The sequence below is a fragment of the Microtus oregoni genome, unplaced genomic scaffold (genome assembly GCF_018167655.1).
Source record: "Microtus oregoni isolate MIOR12 unplaced genomic scaffold, Mior012 000001F_ref0000356, whole genome shotgun sequence".
Taxonomy (NCBI): Eukaryota; Metazoa; Chordata; class Mammalia; order Rodentia; family Cricetidae; genus Microtus; species Microtus oregoni.
This window is the reverse complement of record NW_024543060.1, coordinates 89,806,610-89,828,531: the sequence shown is the minus strand read 5'-3', so window position 1 is coordinate 89,828,531 and position 21,922 is coordinate 89,806,610. Positions and strand designations below refer to the sequence as shown.

At 47.6% G+C, this 21,922-nt stretch overlaps 1 protein-coding gene across 1 annotated transcript in view; it reads left to right on the top strand.

The window, feature by feature from the left end:
* Positions 1-21,922, top strand: part of Gnptab (N-acetylglucosamine-1-phosphate transferase subunits alpha and beta) — a 62,762-nt gene that overhangs the window by 8,037 nt on the left and 32,803 nt on the right. The window contains exons 2-5 of the mRNA XM_041668797.1: positions 8,305-8,390; positions 19,040-19,159; positions 19,528-19,569; positions 21,466-21,671. Of these exons, the coding sequence (XP_041524731.1) occupies positions 8,305-8,390; positions 19,040-19,159; positions 19,528-19,569; positions 21,466-21,671 (454 nt within the window). The remainder of the gene's footprint in view (positions 1-8,304; positions 8,391-19,039; positions 19,160-19,527; positions 19,570-21,465; positions 21,672-21,922) is intronic.

Below are 21,922 nucleotides of genomic sequence, written 5' to 3'. Positions count from 1 at the left end.
CTTTGTGGCTCCCCTAGCTAGACCTGCAACAGACAGCAAGATCAAAATGGAGAAGAGAGGTGGGTTTGTGGGCCCCTCTCTTTGCTAACTCAGTGAGGGAGCATGCAGAGGGCAGGAGGTCCTTCTCGTGTACGTGTGAAGACCTCAGGATTGGCAAGTGTCAGATACCTAGAGGGCATCCTTCCAAGGCCACGCCGACAACCACGCTTAGAGCAGACACTTGGTCATCCCTGTTGAGACCAAACCCAGGCCACTTTCCTTTAGATGGGTTGCTGACTCCTCCCATAGGCTCTGGAGGTCTTAGCCTCTGACTCTCAGGGTGTGTATGTGGAATGCAGATGGGGGTCTGGGTCCAATAGCAGGTGATTCTCTGGTTCTGTCCTGTGTGTGACCCACGTCTGCTACACGGCACAGCCACCTTTGGCTCCAACTGGGGAGTGTGAGTTGATTCCCAAGTATGGACTCCCACCTCCCCCTGAGAACAGAGAGCTGACAGCTCTTCACACGTCTCAGATGCATGGCAGGGGTGGCTTTGAACAGTGTTGTGTTGAACAGAACTATGTTGGTGACTGACCCCTGAGTCTTTTCCCTGGGTTGGGGAGGTTGGGAATGATTTCTGTCCTAGTCCGTGGATAAGGTGGAACAGCAGATACAGAAGGCCAGCCGCTACCTCTGGGCTCTCGGCCTCTGCGCCCTTATGGGGATGAATTTCCCTCCACTCTCTAGGGAATTTGGTCTTTTGGTCCATGACTTACTTGGCCCTGGAATGTGGTTTCTTGGATTTGGTCCTTCAGAAGAAATGCATATTTTTATGCCCTCAGCAGCTTCTCAGGGCAGCTAGCTTGCTCAGGTGATAAAACTTAACTTCTCATTTTGTACTTAGCAACCTGAGGTCAGAGATGGCATCTCTGAAACTTTAAAACTCCGCTGTCCCCACAGGATGCCTGGCTCATTCATTCTGTTAGGAAATGCTTAACCAGGCCCCTGGGGGCACAGCAGTCAAGGAGAAGACACAGTTCCTGCTGAGAAGGAGCTGGTACAGTGGGGCACTCAATGCCACTTCATCACCACTGCGGGCATTCTGCAAAGATGTAGAGGGCGTGGTGGGAGACACCAGCAGCGAGAATAGATTCGTCCGTGGCCTAGGTCAGGGTGGCTTTCTTGTTGCTGTGTGAGCCCAACGGAGGACCAGAAGCCCTCAAGCAGGGGACAGAGGAGGCCAGGGCTGTTTCAGCTGGTGGTGATCTTTCCTTCAGGGGATGTTTCACAACATCCGCAGACATTTTAGGTCGTCCTAGCTGGGCATGGAATGAAGTAGTGCTGTTGGCTTTAATGTGTAGAGGCCAAGGAATTCTGTTAATATATAGGACAATCCCCACAGCAATTCCCATGCCAATGGCGCTGATGTTGAGAAGCTACCACTTCTCACCAATGAAGCGGAATAAAGGCCTTGACATCGGGAGAACAACTGAAAGGGTAAAGGAAGGGGCCATTGAGATGGGCCAGTGAGTAAAGGTGCCAAGTCACCAAGTCTGGTGACGGCGTTTGAGTCCCAGGACCCATGTGGTAGACGTAGAGAACAGATTCCTGATCCCTACAAGTTGTCCTTTGACATCGATGTACATGCTGAAGAATTTCTGTGCCCCTGCCGTACACAGAATGCACCAAGGCCTTTGTGGCGGGAGATAGAAAGGAAGACAGAGCTGATAGAGAGGTGACTGGTGTCATTGTGGTGACTTTCCCCCTGCACCTGGTACCCTTAAAGGTCGTTGTGTACCGGCTTTTAGTAATTGAGGCCCAGGGACACCGCTAAATGATGATATCCTTCTCCTCCTGACAGAAAAACTGGTAGGCCAGTACAGGAACGGAGAAACCCTGCATTATGCGCGGCTGTGGGCAGAGTAGTCTGCGGGAGTCTTGGACTAGGCTGGAGGAGGGCGTAGAGAAGTGGGTAGAACAGGAACGCTTAGGGGCCCAGCCGTCTGTCGTCTGGTTGCCGCCCAGCCCCTCCACCAACATCTTGATCCACAAGTGTAAGTAAAATCGTCAGCTGGCATCCCCGCTCCTAGTGGCAGATGTTCCGCGAGCCCCTGCTGAAGGACTGCCGTGAGCGGCTAAGCTTACTCTCGTTCACTGATTGTGCTGGCTGGTTTTTTGTCAGCTTGACACACACTAGAGTCTTCAGGGAGTAGAGAACCTCAACTGAGAAAATGCCTCCAGGAGATCTGGCCATGAGGCGTTTTCTTAATTAGGGATTGATGCAGAGGGCTCACCCATTTGTGGGTGGTGCCTTCTATCCCTGGGCTGCTGGTCCTGGGTTCATAAGAAGGCAGGCTGAGCAAGCCAGCAAGCAGCTCCCCTCCATGGCCTCTGCATCAGCTCCTGCCTCCAGGTTCCTGCCCTGCTTGAGTTCCTGTCCTGACTCCTTCTTGCTTTGGTTATGGTGTTCTGCCAGGGTAATAGAAACCCTAACCAAGACACTGACTGTGACTGAGCCTGGTGAGGACAGGTGGGTTAAATGAGGCGTCAGATGTCCACGAGGCACCTTGCAAAGTGCCCATGGCAGGCATCCAATAAACACTAATTAAATGCCGTATGTCCGCTTCGGGGAGCTCTTCTGGCTGTGACGCCCACGTAGGCAGAAGTGAGAGGCCGGCTCTCTCAGATGACGCTTGTCATTGATGTTCCCCAGAGAGCAGAAAAGCTCTGAGGATAGCCCTGGTGTGCTGTGTTATGTTAATGGGCCAGCCGAGGGGCAAGTACTTTATTAACGTGCCTTGCCGTTTTGTAATCACCGTGTAGAGGTCTTCCGCCGTTCCCTCTAGAATGTAGCCAACCAGTGTTTGTAATAGATGATGCATCTTCCCGGGATCCTTTCTTCATTTCTCTGTCTCGGGACAGTTTGTTCCAGTCTTGTGGTGCAGATGGCGGCGTCTGTAGCAGGTGATCTGTCAGCTCGTGGGTGATTCATGCATGCAGCACATTCGACGGGAAGAAAGGATCTTAGAGATGTCCTACAGACTAAGTCTCATCAGGACGGAGGGAGCCGCATTCTGTGATCAAGCAGAAAGCTCTATGTTTTAAAATCAAACAGAAAAAAGGAAGCAGCAGGCTGAGGGAGCCATGGAAGCAAGCCAGCAAGCAGCTCTCCTCCATGGCCTCTGCATCAGCCCCTGCCTCCAGGTTCCTGCCCTGCTCCAGTTCCTGTCCTGACTTCCTTTGATGAAGAACTGTACCCTCATTTTTCATTAATTTTAAAGTACATTTTTATCGTGTGTGTTGTGTATACATGCATGTGTGCCGTGCCGTGTGTATGGTGAACAGAGGACAACCTGCGGGAGTCAGTTGTCTACCTCATCTGAGGATTTTAGTCACAGTAGGGACAATAAGAACGCACACTTCTTGTGTAATTGTGGCCCTTTCCAGCTATCTCAGGGAAATAGGTCTGGGTCACTGGATGCCTGGTGTGTTAGGTAAACATCAGCCTCAGAAGTGGTGAACGGCTGTATTCATTAGCATATTTTACAAGCCAGCTGCAGATAAATCTGAGGGAGCAGCCTGGGCAACGCCAGCATCAGGTGACACCAGCTCAGCCCTGTGGCCAAGAGGGAGGGGTGCCTGTGGCCTCATAGCTGCCTGCCATCACGTCACAGGGACTCAGTGAGATGCAGATTGGCCTTGGCTGCCATCTTGTAAAAGTTGCCGGGTGACTGATCATGAAAGCCGTGATCATTCAAAAAGACCCTAGAAGTGGAAAACGTGGGGCGCAGGGAGATGGCTCAGCCAGTGCAGTACTCACTCCCGGCAAGCCCGAGAACCTGAGCTCTTGCCATTCAGCACCTGCGTTAAAGATGAGTGCAGAAGTGTAGTTCTCCAGTCCCAGGGCTGGAGAGAGACGGAGACAGGTGGACCCTGGAGCTCGGCGGCTGTCCAGTCCAGCAGAGCCGGCGGGCTCCAGGCCTGATGAGAGAGACTCTGCCTCAAAAACTTAGGACAGAGAGAGCTGAGGTCCTATCCCGTGTTGATCATTGACCTCCACATGTGTTTGCACAGATGTGTACACGCCACACACACATGCACACACGCAGAAACGTTTCTACCTGTTAAAACAAGCCCCCTTCTAATGGCATTTATACTTCTAAAAACTAGTAACATTGTATGGTACGTCAGAGATTATTTTTATAAACAATATCGTAGTTCATCTAATCTCAGACTTTGCCAACCAAAGCATCCTGAGGAAACTGGTCTAGGCCAGTGGTTCTCAACCTTCCTAACGCTGTGACCCTTAACATAGTTCCTCACGTGGCGGTGACCCCAACCCTAAGGTTGTTCCATTGCTACTTCATAACGGTAACCGTTGCTACTGTTATGAACTGTGATGTAAATATGACCCCCAAAGGGGTCACAGTCCACAGATTGAGAACGGCTGGTTTAGGGGCAGTACCTGAAGGAAAAGCTTCAAGTGGCAAATCTAGCATTTTATCTAGAGTGACATTAATTTTCATATAGTTTTTTTTAGGACAACTTCAACTGGTCTGTTGGTCTGTTTTTAGTTTTTATTTAAGTTTCTTTTATATGCACTGGTGTTTTGTGTGCGGGTGTTGAATCCCTTGAAACTGTAGTTATAGGCAGCTGCCATGTGGGGTGCTGGGGATTGAACGAACTCTGGTAATCTGGAAGAGCAGCCAGTTCCTTTAACAGTTGAGTCGTGTCTCCAGCCCCTCCGTATCAGGTTTTAATTTGCGTTAGTGCCGTATAATATTGTAAGTATCTCGCCATTACAATCATGAATGCTTCAGAAGCTGTGCCCCGTTTAGTAAGCTGTCTAACACGCCTGGCTAGCACAGGAGAAAAGGTAAAATAAGGAACAAGGCTGGGACTGTAGCGGTGACTCAACATTTAAGAATACTGGCTCTTCTTCCAGGGGACCTAGGTTCGGTTCCCAGCACCCGTGTAACAGCTTACAACTGTCTGTGACTCCGGGCACAAGGGATCTGATGCCCTTTCCTGGCCTCCACAGGCACTACCTGCATGTGGTGTACAGACATACATGCAGGCAAAAAGAAATAATATTTTTTAAAGATAAAGACAACAAAGCTAACAGTCAGTCACAGAGTACTGCAGACAGTGGCGGTAATTTCCAAGTCAGCAGTCAAGACACACATTCCTTAGGGCAGAGAAGGGAGCGAGCATCTGGATTGAACTGGGGGGGGGGGGGGGTAAGGGATTGTTTTACTAATACGTCAGAGCGCCCTGAAATTGACGAGGTTGGATATTCTGGTGTGAGCCAACACAAGGAGGGAAGATAAAGATTATCACCTGGGCTTGACCCCTGGCGAGGCTGTGTGCCCTCCCTCCCACCTGCTGCGTCTTCTGGGCAGCCCACTAGCCACGAGCTGGGTCCTAACGTCTTCCTCGGGGAGGGGGTGAACGACCACAGATGCTGAGAGTCGGGTAGAAGGCTTACAGCAGACTCACGTCTTTAACAACTGGGAAAACACTTAATACCCTCCCAGCACCCAGGCGGTCTGATCCCTTGACAGCTGACACCTCAAGCTCATCTCTCATTGGCTAGGCATGATCAGGACCTCCGACAGCACCTCTTGCTAGGCGCTCTGGAAATACCGCTTGGTAGCTAGCTCCTTCTGGTTAGGCACAGAGGGGGATTTTGGCAGCTCCAGGCAGACTCCAGGTTGGCTCCTTTTGGTCTGGTGGGCTAACTTCCCACAACAGATAATTGTCCTAGCTTAATTTTCTTGGTGATTTGTTTTTCAAAGACGACTAGCGGTCGTCCCGTGGCAGACGGCACAGAGATAGCGATGGGGAATTTCTGTGTTGGCGCTCAGTAAGCTGAGACTCATGCAGTCGATACTCTTGAAAATTAGCACACCCGTGCTTCACAGGGCAGATGGCATTTTATAACTCCAGGTTCGGTTCTGTGTGATATAAGGATGGAGGGCAGCTTTGTGCATGTTTAACTTCACTTACCAGTGATAGCAGGACCCTGGATCTCACCAGCCCTCATCATTGTACCTGTTCCTCCTGTCACCAAATGGTCACCGACTCTTTGTGTGCTGCAGGAGAAGTCCTGGAAGTCCTAACAGCCACCCCACATTCTCTTCCTCCCCCTCACTCCTCCGTCAGTCTGCTATTAGAACCTGAACCTGCCGACGTGCCCTGCGCTTTCTGACTGCGCTTGGGAAAGGCTCTGCTTGTTAACACTGCAGACCTCGCTTCCTCGGGGAAGCCGTTCTCAGTGGTTTTTCCTAGAAGGGGTTGGCATCCCTTCCTCCGTGCAGCCGGCATTGCAGTCAATTTCCGTTCGAAAATCAATTGTAGAGAGATGTTGGCCAGAGGGCACAGAGTTTGGCAAGGAGGAGTAAATTCGGAGACCTATGAATGGTACAGCTTAGTGGCTGTGATTAATAGTACATTTGATACACGTACATTATCATGTACATATACATGTGCAAATAATAGATTGAATGCTTAAAAATTGCTGAGGGCCGGCGAGACGGCTCAGCAGCAAGAGGCACTTGTTGCTGCTGAGCCTGAGGACCGGAGTTTGCTTCAGGGACCCGCGTGGCAGGAGAGGACTGACTGTCCTCTCACCTCCACATTCTTGCTACGTGCAAAATTTTAAACCATAATAAGTTGTTCAGTGAGTTCATCCTGAATGTTCTCATCACAGAAATACGTCCGATGGTAGCTCTATCGGTTAGTTTTATTTAATCACAGTATATGCATATACTAAAATGTAGCGTATATCGTAAGTATGTATGATTTTCGTTTGCCTGTTACACATTAATGAAGCCATGGAAAACAACCAGCCAACATAGTTCCTCGAAGTTGGGGCTCTTAGCTTAGTCCTTGCAAACCTGCAGTTAGGTGCAGATGTTTGTAAATAAATCCATTAAGTGAAGACATTGATATGTGGTACTCGTGCGGGGTCTGAGTGAGGGAGGTGGCAAAGACCAGATCTTGGAGTATCCGAGGACCATGGAAACAAATGACCGTGTGTTGTCGAGCACACGGCTTCCCTGTGCCAGCTGTAGTGGCATAGCTAAGCCAAGGAAAGCACAAGCGGTAGGTGCATTTTCAAAGATGTCTCTGAAGAAAAAAACCTGCTTTTTGCTGGCTGGAATGAATCCAAAGACCGGGAAGCCTACAGCCTTGAATCACACTGTGGCAGAGAAGGACCATGAAACTAGAAGGTGTGGGGCAGGAAGGAGACCGTTGCAGAATGAAGGACAGAATAAAAGACACATTTACAAACTGGACAGATGACAAGCCACCCGAAGACAGAGGGAGAATGAGGGCTTCTAGAAAGTGGGGGTGGTCAGCTATCAAGAATTAAGGTGGACACTCAGTGATTGTCATCAGACTTGACCTGGATAGGCCACTGAAATGGGGGGGGGGAGAGGGCAGAAGTGGTATTGGGGAGGGCCGAGGGTTCTAGAAGAAATAGATGATGCGAATGGTCAGCTAGAAGGGCTGTAAAGGGAAGGCTTTCAGAGATGTGTTTGTGCATCAGTGGGCAAAATCCTACTGAGAGGAGAAGAGAAAGGCAGGGAGGCCGTGAGAGGAGAGTCAGTGAGGCCTAGAGCAAATCCAGAGGTAAGGTGTGCCAGGAAGAGGGGCGGAGTTGTTCAGGGTTGAAGACACAGAGGAAAAGCGGTCTATGAGTGTTTGTACAGCATCTGTCTCCAAATAGCGAGGCTGTCAGTGGACACCTCAGGTAGTGAGGTCCTCTTCCAGATCACATCCCCTTCCTCTCTTGTTGTTGGTTTTCTCACACACTCTGAGGGCTCCCTCCTCAGACTGGAGGTGGGGCATAGGTGCCTTGCGGCCCCCCAGCGAGTGCATCTGTTAACCCATGCCTGGCAGGCAAGTCATCGTCAAGACCCAGCTCCTATTTTCTCCTGGTATCTACCCAGCTCTGCTCGAAAAGGTCAGCTGCACAGCTGCCCTCAAAGAACCTGCCCCAAATACACTCTTCTGACTAGCTGCCGTTACCCCTCTCTCATCCCCCTCGAGACCCCGTTCAGACATCACTTCCTTTCAAATTTTGTATTCCCAGACCCCACCCCAAGGCCCGTGAGCTCCTAAGTCTTCTCAGATGGCTTAGCCACACCTGTGGCTTGTTTACCGGCCTGAGCTGGGTGTCTGGAGTGGGCGGGCACTCCGGACTGCTTACCTGCTTCTGCGGCAGTTGCTCACGTGAACTAACTTTCGTATTGAACTGTTGGTTTTTGATACACAGAAAGCATTGGTGTTTTTCTCTCTCTCTTTTTTTTATTCTAGGTGGTTCTGGAATGGAGCCGGGATCAATACCACGTTTTGTTTGATTCCTACAGAGACAATATTGCTGGGAAATCCTTTCAGAATCGGTAAGAGTTATTTTGTAGCTTACCTGTTATTTGAATTTAAAGAGTAAGCCGTGGATTCCTTCTTGTTTTAAATGTGGTGGCCGTTTAAAGAGATCTGGTCAGGCTGCTTTTGTCAGGACGAAACACGTCTCTCACCTGCAAGGGAATACGAAAGAATTTATTTTTTGAGGCAGATGTGTGTGGCGTGGCTGGGAGCATGGATTCGCATTGTGCAGTCGCGTGTTCCTATGTGGAAATGGGGTTATGACATCTTTATAGTTACGCAGCAAAAGACAATCATAAATGTGTTTCTTCTTTTTATATTTATTTATTTATTTATTTATTATGTATACAATATTCTTTCTGTGTGTATGCCTGCAGGCCAGAAGAGGGCACCAGACCCCATTACAGATGGTTGTGAGCCACCATGTGGTTGCTGGGAATTGAACTCAAGACCTTTGGAAGAGCAGGCAATGCTCTTAACCTCTGAGCCATCTCTCCAGCCCATAAATGTGTTTCTTAAGCATTGACGGCAACATCAGGAAAGTGGGTTCCAGCAGACTGGGGGGATCTCTATTACAGGTTCTGATGATGCCATTCCTAACTTTTGGGTTGGTGGAAGCTAATGGTTTTGTTAATACATTTGAGTGTCTCTCACTTGGTGGTGACAAGGACCTCAGCTCTGACACTCAAGCGAGCACTGAATGGCTATTAAAGATATTAAAAATAGCCCAAGTGAATTTGGCTGTGCATCAGCAGAGTTCTAACTCTATAATCAGATGGCTCCAAGTGGTCAGTTATCCTTGTAGAATCTTTAACAGAAGTGTGACTTTGTTCTGGGACTCTCTAAGTATGGTCTTGTATATTTCAGAATAAATACCACACCCACGTGTAGAAACCATCTAGTTCATCCTACTTTGTAGGTGAAAATTTTTGATCCCTAAGAAATAATCATGCTCTGGACGGTGGTGGCGCACGCCTTTAATCCCAGCACTCAGGAGACAGAGGCAGACTGGTCTCTGTGAGTTCGAGGCCAGCCTGGTCTACAGAATGAGTTCTAGGACAGGCTCCAAAGCTACAGAGAAACCCTGTCTTGGGGAAAAGGAAAGGAAAGGAGGAAAGAAAAGAAACAAAGAAAAGAAAGAGAGAGAGAGAGAGAGAAAGAATGAATGAATGAATTTTGCTTGCAGGTCGACTAGACTGAGTTGTAAGGACTCGTTTTCTCTCTCCAGTTCCGTGAGGTACAGGAGCTTTCATCCCTCACAGGAAGCTAGGTCACCACCACACAGCCCGCTGTGAGCGCTGGCCAGCTACAGGAGCTTTCATCCCTCACAGGAAGCTAGGTCACCACCACACAGCCCGCTGTGAGCGCTGGCCAGCGTAGCAGCACTCTGTCCACGCAGCCACTCCCATGGTGACTGCAGGGCTGGAGCTGGCACCTGGTCATCACACATTGCTGCCCCCGAGGTACCCATAGCCTCCGTGCTGGGTTCTCCTCGGCTTAGGTGAAGCTTCCTGCTGAAATGCTTTCTTTATTCTTACCCTCACAAAATTTTCTCTTTCATAAGCCAGGCCTCAGAATAGAAGCAATCATCCCCTTATCCTGTGTCTCTTCTTACAGAGAAAATGAATCACATAGGTCTTTTTTTTTCTCTAGAAAACTATTACTTATTTTAAGTATTTATTTTGTTTTTAATTATGTGTTTGTATGTGGCTATTGCATGTGGGTGCCCATGGAGACTAGAAGAGGGCGACAGTTTCTCCGAAACTGGAGTTTCAGGTGGTTTTGTACAGGTGCTGCCTGAGGTGGATGCTGGGAACCGAACCCAGTTCTTCTGCAAGAAAACTGCTAAGTCAACTCTCCAGCCCAAATAAAACATTTTATATCATTACAGCAATGTATGTCTGTGTTGTGTGTATGTGTGTGTGCAGTGTGTGTGTATGTGTGTGTGTGTGTGTGTGTGTATGCGTGTGCACATGCACAGAGGCTGGAGGTCAGTACTGAATGTCTTCCTTTGCTGCTCCCCCCTCCCTCCCTCCCTCCCTCCCTCCCTCCCTCCCTCCCTCCCTCCCTTTCTTTTGGAGACGAGGTCTCACTGACGTGGAGCTTGCCGGTTTGGCCTATGGCCGGCAGGTGAACGCCAGGGTTACTCACCAGCGATAGATAGCGCCTGGCTCCACCTCCTGACACAGCAGGTGCTGCCACAGCCTGTTATTTACACAGGTGCCGGGCATCCGAGCCGGCACAGCTCCAGCCCAGGCTTTCACTCTCTGCTTTGGTCTGTACTCTGTCCGTGGTGTCCCTTTCACAGAGATCGACTCTCTCGGATTCACCCTGCTCTAGACATGGAGTTGTGTGTATCTGTGTTAGCGGTGAGTAGGGAGGCAGACAGCGTGTCATCAAAGCGAAGGACAGCCATCCCGTAGGGTCTTCAAAACAGCGTTTTTCAGACATTCGGGCTTCCCAAGGCCTCGGGTTCTGTGAAATACAAGATTTTTTTTTTATAACAAATATTTGTATCTTATTTGTTTTTAAAAAATTATGTATCAGTGAGTGGAGTCAAAGCAATAGTGTGTGGGATTGCTCACACCCTGACCTTTTCATCCCTGCATTGTGTAGGAACAGACAGGATGGTTCTGTTTGTAAATGCTCAGGATAAGGCAGTGATGGGTGTTAGCCTGTTACATGTTGATCCTTGGGGATACATTTTTTTTAATACCTGTGGGTCACGACCCCTTTGGGAGGTCGCATGTCAGATATCCTGCCTATCAGATATTTACATTACTATTCATGACAGTAGCAAAATGACAGTTGTGAAGTAGCAATTTATGTTTGGGGGGTCACCACAACGTGAGGAACTGTATGAAAGGGTCGCAGCGTTAGGAAGGCCGAGAACCACTGTCCTAGGCGATGCTCATATAAACAACATGGTAGTCGCTCACGTAAAAACCATGGGACCACTGAGCCACAAGTTCAACTAGCCATCTTTTTTTTTTAATTCTTCTATTTTTTTTTTATTCGTCGTGTCTGTCACATCAGGCATCTCCATCCCATTCATTTCCCTGCCCCTTTGTATCCACCCTCTGCCCTTGCAACCTCCCTCCCAAAATAAAAGAAAAAAATAAAGTTTAAGAAGGAAAAGAAAAAGAGAGAAGGAAAAAAAAATCTCATCGTGGAAGCTGCATGTGTGATACAGTGAGTCACACAGTAAACCCTTTTGTCTATACATCTTTACTTACAAGTGTTCGTTGCAGAGAGTCATTGTTTGGTTTGAGGCTCTGGTTTCTGCTACACTATCGATGCTGGGCCCTCACTGGAACTCCTCTTCAGTATCCTGTTGTTGCCCTGTGCTGTGGAGACCCCGAAGCCTTGGGTGGGCAGACCGGTCCCTTCACACGCTGCTGGAGATCACAGCTGGGGTGGATGTTGGGGTGGGCCAACTCATAACCCTGGTTCTAGTCCTGGGTAGTTGCAGGATTGATTGGTCAGCCTGTCAGTTCTTCCCTGTTCTCACCACCGGGGAGCGCTCTCCTGCATTGTCCTGACAAGTTCTATCAATAAGCAAGGGATGGGGCCATCAACGGGACATCTTTTTCATGGTAACTCTTGTTGCTTGATAGGACAAGCAAGAGTGGGATTCCTCAGATTTATTTATCTATTTGTTTTTTTGGTTGTTTATTCCTATATTTATTTATTTGTCAGTGAACATGGTCTTGTCGTTTCAAGGAAAGCAAGTAACAATATTTGTTGGTAATGGTAACATTTGAATTTTCGGGCGTCTAGACCTTGCTTCCAGCACGGTGACAGTAACAGCATCAAGATGCTTTTGTGATTAGGTTTGGCCTCATCTCCCAAGTCACGTTTGTTAACATTACATAAGAAGGGTATTAAATGTGTTACCATTTGGCAGATCCACGTGACTATTCCAGCTGTGGTTTTCCAGGGTGTGATGCTGCAGAATCTTGCATTAGTGATTGGGCCGTTCAAAGGGTTTTAATGAAAAAGCCCCAGAGGTCCCTTGTGTGTTTTCAGATTCCGCGCTGCAGCCAACCCTGAAGTCACTATGGCTGATTTTGTGTTTTAGCGTCAGAGGAGAATATAAACTATTGCCCGAAAGGCTGTTAGAAGATGCCTGGCCCCTCATGTCCCTGGGAGTGGACGTTTTCTTCAAAACCCTTTTCCCTTTGGTTGGCTAGATAGATGGAAACCGGAAGCTGTCAGATGAGCATAAGAGAGATTGTCAGAATCACAGTGAATTTTGCTGTTGTTGTTGCCTAGAGAACGCGGTTTCTGGGTCTTAGAAATGGATCTGTTGGTAAAGTGCTTGCAAGCAAGCGCAAGAACCCAGAGTGATCCCCAGCACCTGGGTCATATAGCCAGGTCCATACCTGTGAAACCCAGGGCAAGGGAGGTGGGGAGGAGCAGGGGTAGTAGCTCTGGCTGGCCTGGAACTTGCTGATAAACCAGGCTAGCCTCAAAAACAAGGGATCCTCTACCTCCTGAGTGCTGGGATTAAAGATGTGCACCACCACACCCAGTTCCCTAAAGAATTTGTTTTTTTTTTTTTTTTTTAAATCTTGGTTATTTTTTATTTTATTTTTACTTTTTAGAAAGAAAGCAAACTCCTTTTTTTTTCATTTTACACACCAATCCCAGTTCTCTCCCTCTCCTCCTCCCATCCCCTCACCCTCCCCATCTCCAGCCCCCATCCACTCCTCAGATAGGGTAGGGCCCATTGCTTTGGGGAATCAGATCTCACCTTGTAGCCCAGTCTTGTCCTGCATTCAGAATCTCGCCTCAGCCTCCCAAGTGCTAGGATTGCAGACCAAAATCCTTGTGACTAACGTTATTACCTTTTTAGACTGCACCTAGCGATGCCATATTTAATAAAAGTTTCTAATCTCTTGTTAGTTTTTGTGCAGTTTTTATTAGTGTCATTTGCTCTAAAGAAAAAGGAAATCCTAGTCTCTGTGGTAGTCACAGCAAACATGTAGATCACCCACTGCTAGTGATTTCCAGGCAGCCATTCATTCTACGGCTCCATTTCATTACGCATAAAACATGGGTATTAAATTGTGTGTAAATCCTAACTATTTTAGTTCTGTGGTTTGTCCGCCTCCCCCCCCCCCCCCCCACCGTAGAACTAAGGTCTGTTAAATGACTTTAAAGGTTACCTTTAAATAGCGGTTTATATACAAATTGTTTCACTTTTGTTCTGAGTCCCAGGCTTCCTTCTCCTCTGGAAACCAAGATCATGGTCTAGCAGTCAGAGCTGAAGGCTCAAACTCATCACCACCATGCCTGGCGGAAAAACAACTGACTCATGACCATGAGCTGATCATGCGGTCTTTCTGGGTTTTAAATCCAGCCCGTGAATTAAGCTGGGCATGTGATAACAGGCTCATTTGAAGAGAGCCAGTGTATGAATGACTTAGGGACTTGAGTTGCTTTCTTCAGCTGAACGTTTACCTGGATCTCCGGATTCTATTAAAACCCATTAAGAATAAGACATTGCTTTGCCAGGAAAACTTCAGAATATGAATCCCCACTTCCACCCTTCCCATGTTTTCTTTGGAAACTGTATTGACTCAAGCAGGTTTCTTTTTATTTTTCTCAATATTATTATTTTTATTTTATGTTTTTAGGGTATAAATGCTTGTCACGCAAGCCTAACCACTCGAGTTTAGTTGCCCAGAAATTATGTAAGAGTCAGACGCAGTATTGTGTGATGGAGGAAGGTCATTGGCTAATAAAGGAACTGCCCTGGCCCATTTTATTGGTTAGAGGATAGGTGGGAGGAGTAAACAGAACAGAACCCTGGGAGGAAGAGGAAGTGAGGTCAGAGACTCGAAAGCTCTCAGGAGCAGACGCCTGAGAGAGACGCCATGCCCCGCTCCCGGGATGAAGCCCCGACCCAGGATGGACTAGGCTAGAATCTCCCCGGTAAGCGCACCTTGGGGTGCTACACACAGATGATTAGAAATGGGATAAATTAATATGTGAGAATTAGCCTAGAAGAGAATGGGCCAAGCAGTGATTAAAAGAATACAGTGTCCGTGTAATTATTTCGGGGCATAAGCTAGCCGGGCAGGCGGCTGGGGTGTTGGGGACGCAACAAGCTCCCACCCAACACGGCACAGTACACACATCCACACCAAAACAAGGAATTTTAGTCTGAATAGAGGCCACGAGGGAAGCTGGGAGTTAGAGTGGCCTTGAATAATTAGTATGTGGGTATACCGAGTGAGATATTGGGGGAAGCATACATGTGCTGAAGGCATTGTAGTTATTGCGGCTGGAGAGGCGGCTCAGTGGTTAAGAGCACCGATGACTCTTCCAGAAGATGGGGGTTTGATTTCCAGCATCTGAATGGCAGCTCACACTTGTCTGTGACTTTATTTCCATGGGATCCAGTGCCCCTTTCTAGTCTCTGCAGGCCCTGGGCACACCGAGGACACATCGACATACAAATAGGCCAAACATCCGTACACATTATAGTAATAGTAATAATAATAATAATAAAATTTCTAGTCAAATGATTTATCTAACTAATATGTATTGATCCAGTCGTACAGACACTATCCTAGACCCTAGGCAAACAGTGGTGAACATATAGGACTGGCAGTGTAGAAGGGAACCATGAAGTTCAGTTCCAGGGGCAGCTGTTCTCAGAGTATAGCCTCCCAGATGGCAGCGTCAGCACTAGCCGAGAACCTCTTAGAAAAGAGCATTCTGAGGTTCCACTTTAGACCTGTGCATTTAGAAACTCCATTGAAAGTCCTCAGTGTAGCTGCTTGAACCATTGCAAGGCATGCACAGGAAAAACCTGGGGGGGGGGGAGGGCTGGAGATGGAGGAGAGAAAATGAATGACCAGCAAAGCAGGGCGCAGGAGGCAGAGTTCTGCTGCCCAGATGCTGTCTGTCTCTGGAAGGTGTGCACACCTAGTAAAAGTTAGTTCTGTGTACTAAGAATCCCTTCAAACAGGGCGGTGGTGGCTCACGCCTTTAATCCCAGCACTCGGGAGGAGAGGCAGGCGGATCTCTGTGAGTTCCAGGACAGCCAGGGTGACACAGAGAAACCTGCTGTTGTGGAATAATAATATTTTAGCTAGGCATAGATGAGTTACATTTGTTTCTGCTGCGGGATCTGACTTTAATTGTGAAAAGATGAGTTACATTTGTTTATGCTGCAGGATCTGACTTTAATTGTGAAAAGATGTGTTACTTTTGTTTATGCTGCTTTTTTTTTTCAAATATTTATTTATTTATTTATTTAGTATACAGTGTTCTGTCTGTGTGTATGTCTGCAGGCCAGAAATGGGCACCAGACCTTATTACAGATGGCTGTGAGCCACCATGTGGTTGCTGGGAATTGAACTCAGGACCTTTGGAAGAGCAGACAATGCTCTTAACCACTGAGCCATCTCTCCAGCCCTGCTTTTTTTTTTTAACTGTGTAAAGATGTGTTGTATTTGTTTCACCTTGCCCGCCTAAGGCACTGAAAGGTCTAATAAAGAGCAGGTGGGCAGGAGAAAGGATAGGCGGGGCTGACAGAAAAAAGAAATAGGAGGAGGAATCTAGACTCCAGAGAGGACCACAGGGACACGCCCTGGGGCAAGAAGCCAGGTAGCTTCCAGGCAGCCGGACTGAGAAGCAGTGAAAGTTAGACACCTGGAAGGAAGGAGTAGTAAAAAGCCCCTAGGCAAAGGTAGATAAAGGTTAAGTTTAAGGAGCTAGGGGAAAGGAGCAGAAGCTAGACTAGTGTAGTCTCTGTGTCCAGTGCTGTGGGAGAGTCTTGTGAGTTCTGAGAAGAGCGGGCTGAAGAGGAAGAGAGGACTGGGGAGGAAGTGCTTGAAAGGAAAGGAAGGGTGAAAGCTTCCTGCGAGTTCTTAACTCTAACATGAGGGTCAGCACGCAGATGCCCTGAGAAGGACAGTGGTGAAGCCCAGATTGTACCTGGGGCGGTGGTGACTCTTCACACGCATCCCCATTTCCCCAACAAAGCTGTGGGACCGTCATGTCTCAGGACACACCAGGGTGCCTCTCCCGACTGTCTCGGGGCACACCAGGGTGCCTCTCCCGAGTGTCTCGGGGCACACCAGGGTGTCTCTCCCGAGCGTCTCCTCCACTTCCAAACTGCCCCATCTCCACACTCCACTTTTTCTCTCCTATGCCATCTTCTCAGCCCCTTTTCCCCGGTGCTGAGCATGGAGCCGTAGACCTCACGCACACTGAGGAAACACTCTGCGTCTGGGCTCCATTCCTCCCCGAAGCCAGTTCTCACTAAGGCTGTCTCTGGCATTGATGACAATGGTCCTACACAGACATGGTTTCGAACCCCATTTTTCTGTTATTTTCTGCGACATTTAACATCTCAGACTTCACATCTATTTCATTTACTTCCTGTTTTCACTCATCTAGCATATAAGTACCTCATCTCTTGGGGGCTGTGGTGGGGACAGGCTCGCTATAACCCAGGCTGTCTCAGGCTCCTCCCAATCTTGGGCCTCCTGAGAGTTTTGTAATGACAGGCACGTGCCACCAATTGCTTGCCCACGTCTTTCAAGGAAAAGGTGGGGTCACTCTGTTTTCCCATGAGATAATTAATCTATGATTTAAAAAAAAAATGTAGTTGCAACCAGAAGCCTAATCGTGTACCCGGGCTGCAAGAAGACCAGAAGGACAGTGTGTTTCGTTGTTGCTGTGATCAAACACTTTACAAAAAGCAGCTTAAAGATGGAAAGGCTTGTTTTGGGCTCTTGATTCATAGTGGGGACGGCACAGTAGCTTGAATGGCTTTGCAGATGGGGCAGTTAATCTTGTATCCTGCTACATTACTGAAGGTATTTATGAGTTGTAGAAGTTCCTTGGTAGAATTTTGGGGGATCACTTATGTAAGCTATCATATCATCAGTAAATTGTGAGAGTTTGACTTCTTTTCCGATTTGGATCCCCTTGATCTCCCTTTGGTGTCTTAGTGCTCTAGCTAGGACCTCAAGAACTATTCTGAATAGATATGGAGAGAGGACAGCCTTGTCTTGTTCCTGATTTCAGTGGGATCACTCGGGGTTTCTCTCCATTTAGGTTGATATTGGCTGTTGGCTTGCTGCATACTGTCTTTATTATGTTTAGGTATGTTCCTTGTTTCCCTGCTCTCTCCAAGACCTTTAAAAAAAATAAGAGCAGGTTGAGGGGGAAAAGGACCATCCCTGTGTCTCAACCACACGGTTGGTCCTCTTTGCCAGGTGCCACACTATCTCATGCTTTGGGAAACAAAGCAAGAAGGTCTCCTGCCTCCTTGGCGCTTACCTCCACAGGAAGGGCACGTGTAACCAGTGGGAGAGGCAGCAGATAGTCATTTAATGTGTTAGGAGGATGTTAAGGGCTCTGGAATAAAGGAAGAGAAGAGGGAGCAGGATTTACGACTTCCATCTGAGCAGGAAGGTGGAGGCTCTGCTGGGCCCAGACCATCCTGGACTCCAACAATGTCGCTATGTTTTACTCTGTAAGCTTCTGAGTCCAGCGCTTTATCTGGCCACGTGACCCGGCTGATCCTGCATTTGTGGAATGTGTGAGCTGTCAATTATCTAAACTGAGGTGTAAGATTCATCCTCTATTCCCAGACCATCGTCATTCCCAGTCTGCTTGACATTTTCTTATTGTAGCAAAACATTCCGTAGCAAGGAACTCAGCATCTTAACCATTTCTATAGTGTATGGTAGAGAGTAGCACCAAATGTCTCCACTGTGTGGAGCGCCTGTCGTGACCGGCTAGTTCCAGAACTGCCGTTGTCCACACCTGATGATCGGGCTCTCCCTGCTTCACTGGGACCCTCAGGCCTCTGAGGAACCACTTTTGTCTCAGATTCTCCTCCATTAATCTTTGATTATTGTTGCTGTTGTCGTTACTGTGTGTGTATGAGGGTGGGGGGGTGATGTGCCCAGTGCACCTGTGGAGGTCAGAGGGTAACTCCGGGAGTTAGTTCTCTTTGCCTTCTCAGGGACTGAACTCCGTCTTAGGTTTGTGCAGCAAGCACTTTCAATTCGCTGAGCCATCTAGATAGCGCGCCCCCCACCCCAGAATCTTTCAGAAGGAAAGGTACAGTGGTGCACACTTTTAATCCCAGCACTTAGGAGGCAGAGGCAGGCGGATCTCTGTGAGTTCGAGGCCAGCCTGGTCTACAGAGTGAGTTCCAGGACAGGTGTCAATCTCTTTACAGGGAGGTTGTGAGGATCAAAGGATAGAGATTTCACGAGGTTCCTAACAATGCGGTTCGCAGGGATGGTGTCCAGTAGACACCCCTCTCCCAGCCGTGGCCCCAGGACATCACATGGTTCTGTTGAATGGGTATGCCATAGCTCTCTGACCTTTCTGTGGTGATTTCTAAATTTAAACATGTTTTTGTTGGTTTGTTTTAATGTTGTTTTTTTGTTTTGTTCGAGACAGGGTTTCTCTGTGTGGCCATGGCTATCTGGAACTTGCTCTGTAGACCATGCTGGCCTCGAACTGAGATCCACCTGCCTCTGCTTCCCAAGTGTTGGGATTAAAGGCCTACACCACCATCACTTGTTTTAAATTTAAAATCTCAGATACAAGTTCTGTTATAATCTTTTCCCCAAATGTTCTGGAAAGCCTACGTTAAGCTGGAGGACTTGTGGGTTTGCCCTAGGCTCTGTCTGCCCATGCCGATCGACGTGGTTTACACCTGGGTGAATGGCACAGACCTTGAACTGCTGAAGGAGCTCCAGCAGGTCCGAGAACAGCTGGAGGAAGAGCAGAAGGCGATGAGGTAAATCCGCTTACAAAGGAGCCCGTGTGTGCTGTGAGCTCACATAGGTGTATGTCAGAGGTGGGCAAAGTGATACTCACAGCCAACTCGCTGTTCCCTCTCCCTTACCTGGAAGATTTGCTAAGCGCCTGCCCCCCAGCACACACACTCATTTCTTTATAAATGTCACCAGTACTTTCCAGTTAGCCATCCTCTGCACCACACACGTCAACGCCTTCCCTCTGCCATAAGCATTGTAACCCTTCCTATTGGCAAATTGGTTCCAGTGAAGTCACCAAGAAAGGCAACATTGTTAACTCTCCCTTGTTCACATCTTGGGCTAGCACCAGCTGATGCCTATGTTACAAACTGTGTTTGCTTTTTATTAGGGAAATCCTGGGGAAGAACACGACAGAACCAACGAAGAAGAGGTAAGGGTTTTAGTTTCTTCTCAGAAATAAAGCTCGAAGGCCAGAAACGAAACGTCAAGTCGCCACTTGTGGGTACAGACGGTTTTGTTTTGTATTTGCCCGTATTCAGCCCCACCCCTGCTATTTTTGACACCCCAATTAAGTGCATCCATTAAAGAGAATTTGCAGTGCTAAACAGCATGACTGAGTGAGCACGCAGGTTTTTGCGTTCAAGCCAACCAAATCCTGCTTGTTTTTGGCAAGCCCAGAGTACTCATTTATCTGTCTTGATGCGTTGTTCTCTTGGCCTCTTCAAACTAATTCTACCCTGTGTTTTGACTATAAAATTTGTGCCCATCATCTCTTTGTCCATTTGTAATCTCTCCTTATCTTTGGAAGCTGTCAGATTGTATATACTTAAGGACCCGGAAGGGGATTTAGCCCAGTGACAAGAACCAGGTACATCTGTCCCGCTAGATGTATTGGTTCCAAATTGGTTTCAATCATGCTTGGCTCTGATGAGTTCATAAAACCGCTCTGGTGGACAAGTAGAAACTGCTTCACAGCTTCTTTTCCACTTTAAAGAGGTTGTCTGTGGAGGTGATCCCCTACTGTCTTTTTTTGCTTGTTTTTAATTTTTGAAAGAAGCTAGCCCAAGCTAGCCTTCACACTCCCTGCGCAGCTGAGAATGCCTTGATCTGCTCCTGCTGCCTCTTGCTCAAGTGTTGGGTCGTAGGGGTGTGCAGCTGCACTCAGCTCACAGCTGTCAGCTGTGAATTTTATAGATATGGGTTATAGGATTTTAGCTGAAGGTGCCCTGCTTTTTACCTCCTGTGTCGACGCGGTATTTTCATGCTTCCTACCTCAGTAGAGTGGGCAGGCACGGTATAAGTATATGTGTATGTATATGTGTTATAAGTATATAGTGTGTATGTATATGTGTTATAAGTATATAGTGTGTATGTAGTTACCACAGTGTGGCTCTATGAGCTGTAGGCCAAGTATATTTGAGAGGGACAGAGTTAGTGTTTGGATTAACACTCAGTCACCATTTTTGAGGGGTGCTAAGTGAACAAACGGGGTGACAGTTGCTTTCTCTTGCACTTCTTTGATTATTAGCTAAGACGGTTGAATGGTTTTACGCACCATTGCACTATCTGTGAGTCCCACTTTGTGAGCTTTCTAGCCATGTTCTGTGACTATGGCTTTTACTCGGGTACTCTTTAAAAGGGTGTCTTTTATTCAGACAGAAAGCCCCCTATGTGGTGACACTGGAACCATGCTATCCTCGTCATTTGTATCGTGTGATGTCCTGAGTTGCTCATATTGTTCTAACTGGGCTGGGGAATTTTTTTTTTTTTTTTTTTTTTTTTTTTTTTTTTTTGGTTTTTCAAGACAGGGTTTCTCTGTGGCTTTGGAGCCTGTCCTGGAACTAGCTCTGTAGACCAGGCTGGTCTCGAACTCACAGAGATCCACCTGCCTCTGCCTCCCGAGTGCTGGGATTAAAGGCGTGCGCCACCATCGCCTGGCGGGCTGGGGAAATTGTATCCAGTAGCATGATACTGTTAGCCAAAATCTCTTTCCAAGTATGCTAACAAGGGGCTTCAATTGACTTACGTATGAGACATGATTTCACTGACCTAGAATTCATAATTGATTCTCTTACCTTATCCATCAGGTATGAGATATCACACTTGAGTGGTATACTCTTATAATTAATAGAAGCTTGAACACTGTATGTTTAAAATTTGTCTTATTTTTATTCCATACTTACTAAAAACAATTTTAGCATTTTTGAGATGAACTTATTTCTTATGGTATGAATTTTATAGATATGGGTTATAGGATTTTAAACCCCCCTCCCCACATCTAGCAGTGGCCTCAAGCTCTTCCTTGGTGATGTGCTTGTCTGTGCAGTGAGAAGCAGTTGGAGTGTCTGCTGACGCACTGCATTAAGGTGCCCATGCTTGTTCTGGACCCGCCCTTGCCAGCCAACAGCACCCTGAAAGACCTGCCATCTCTTTATCCGTCTTTCCACGCCGCCAGCGACATGTTCAACGTGGCAAAACCAAAAAACCCTTCGACTAATGTGTCCGTTGTTGTTTTTGACAGTACTAAGGATGGTAAGATTTCTTTCCTATGTTTTTTTTTTTTAAAGATTTATCATTTTGTGTGTATGAGTGTCTTCTGCATGCATGTCTGTCCTCTTCATCCCTGGAGGCCAGAAGACGGTGTTAGATCCCCTGGAAAAGGAGCTCTAGGGAGTTGTGAGCTGCCATGTGGGTCCTAGGGGTTGAGCCGTCTCTCCAGCCCATGTGTATTTATTATTATTATTGGTAGTTTAATTGTTGGGGCAGGGTCTCTTATGTAGCCC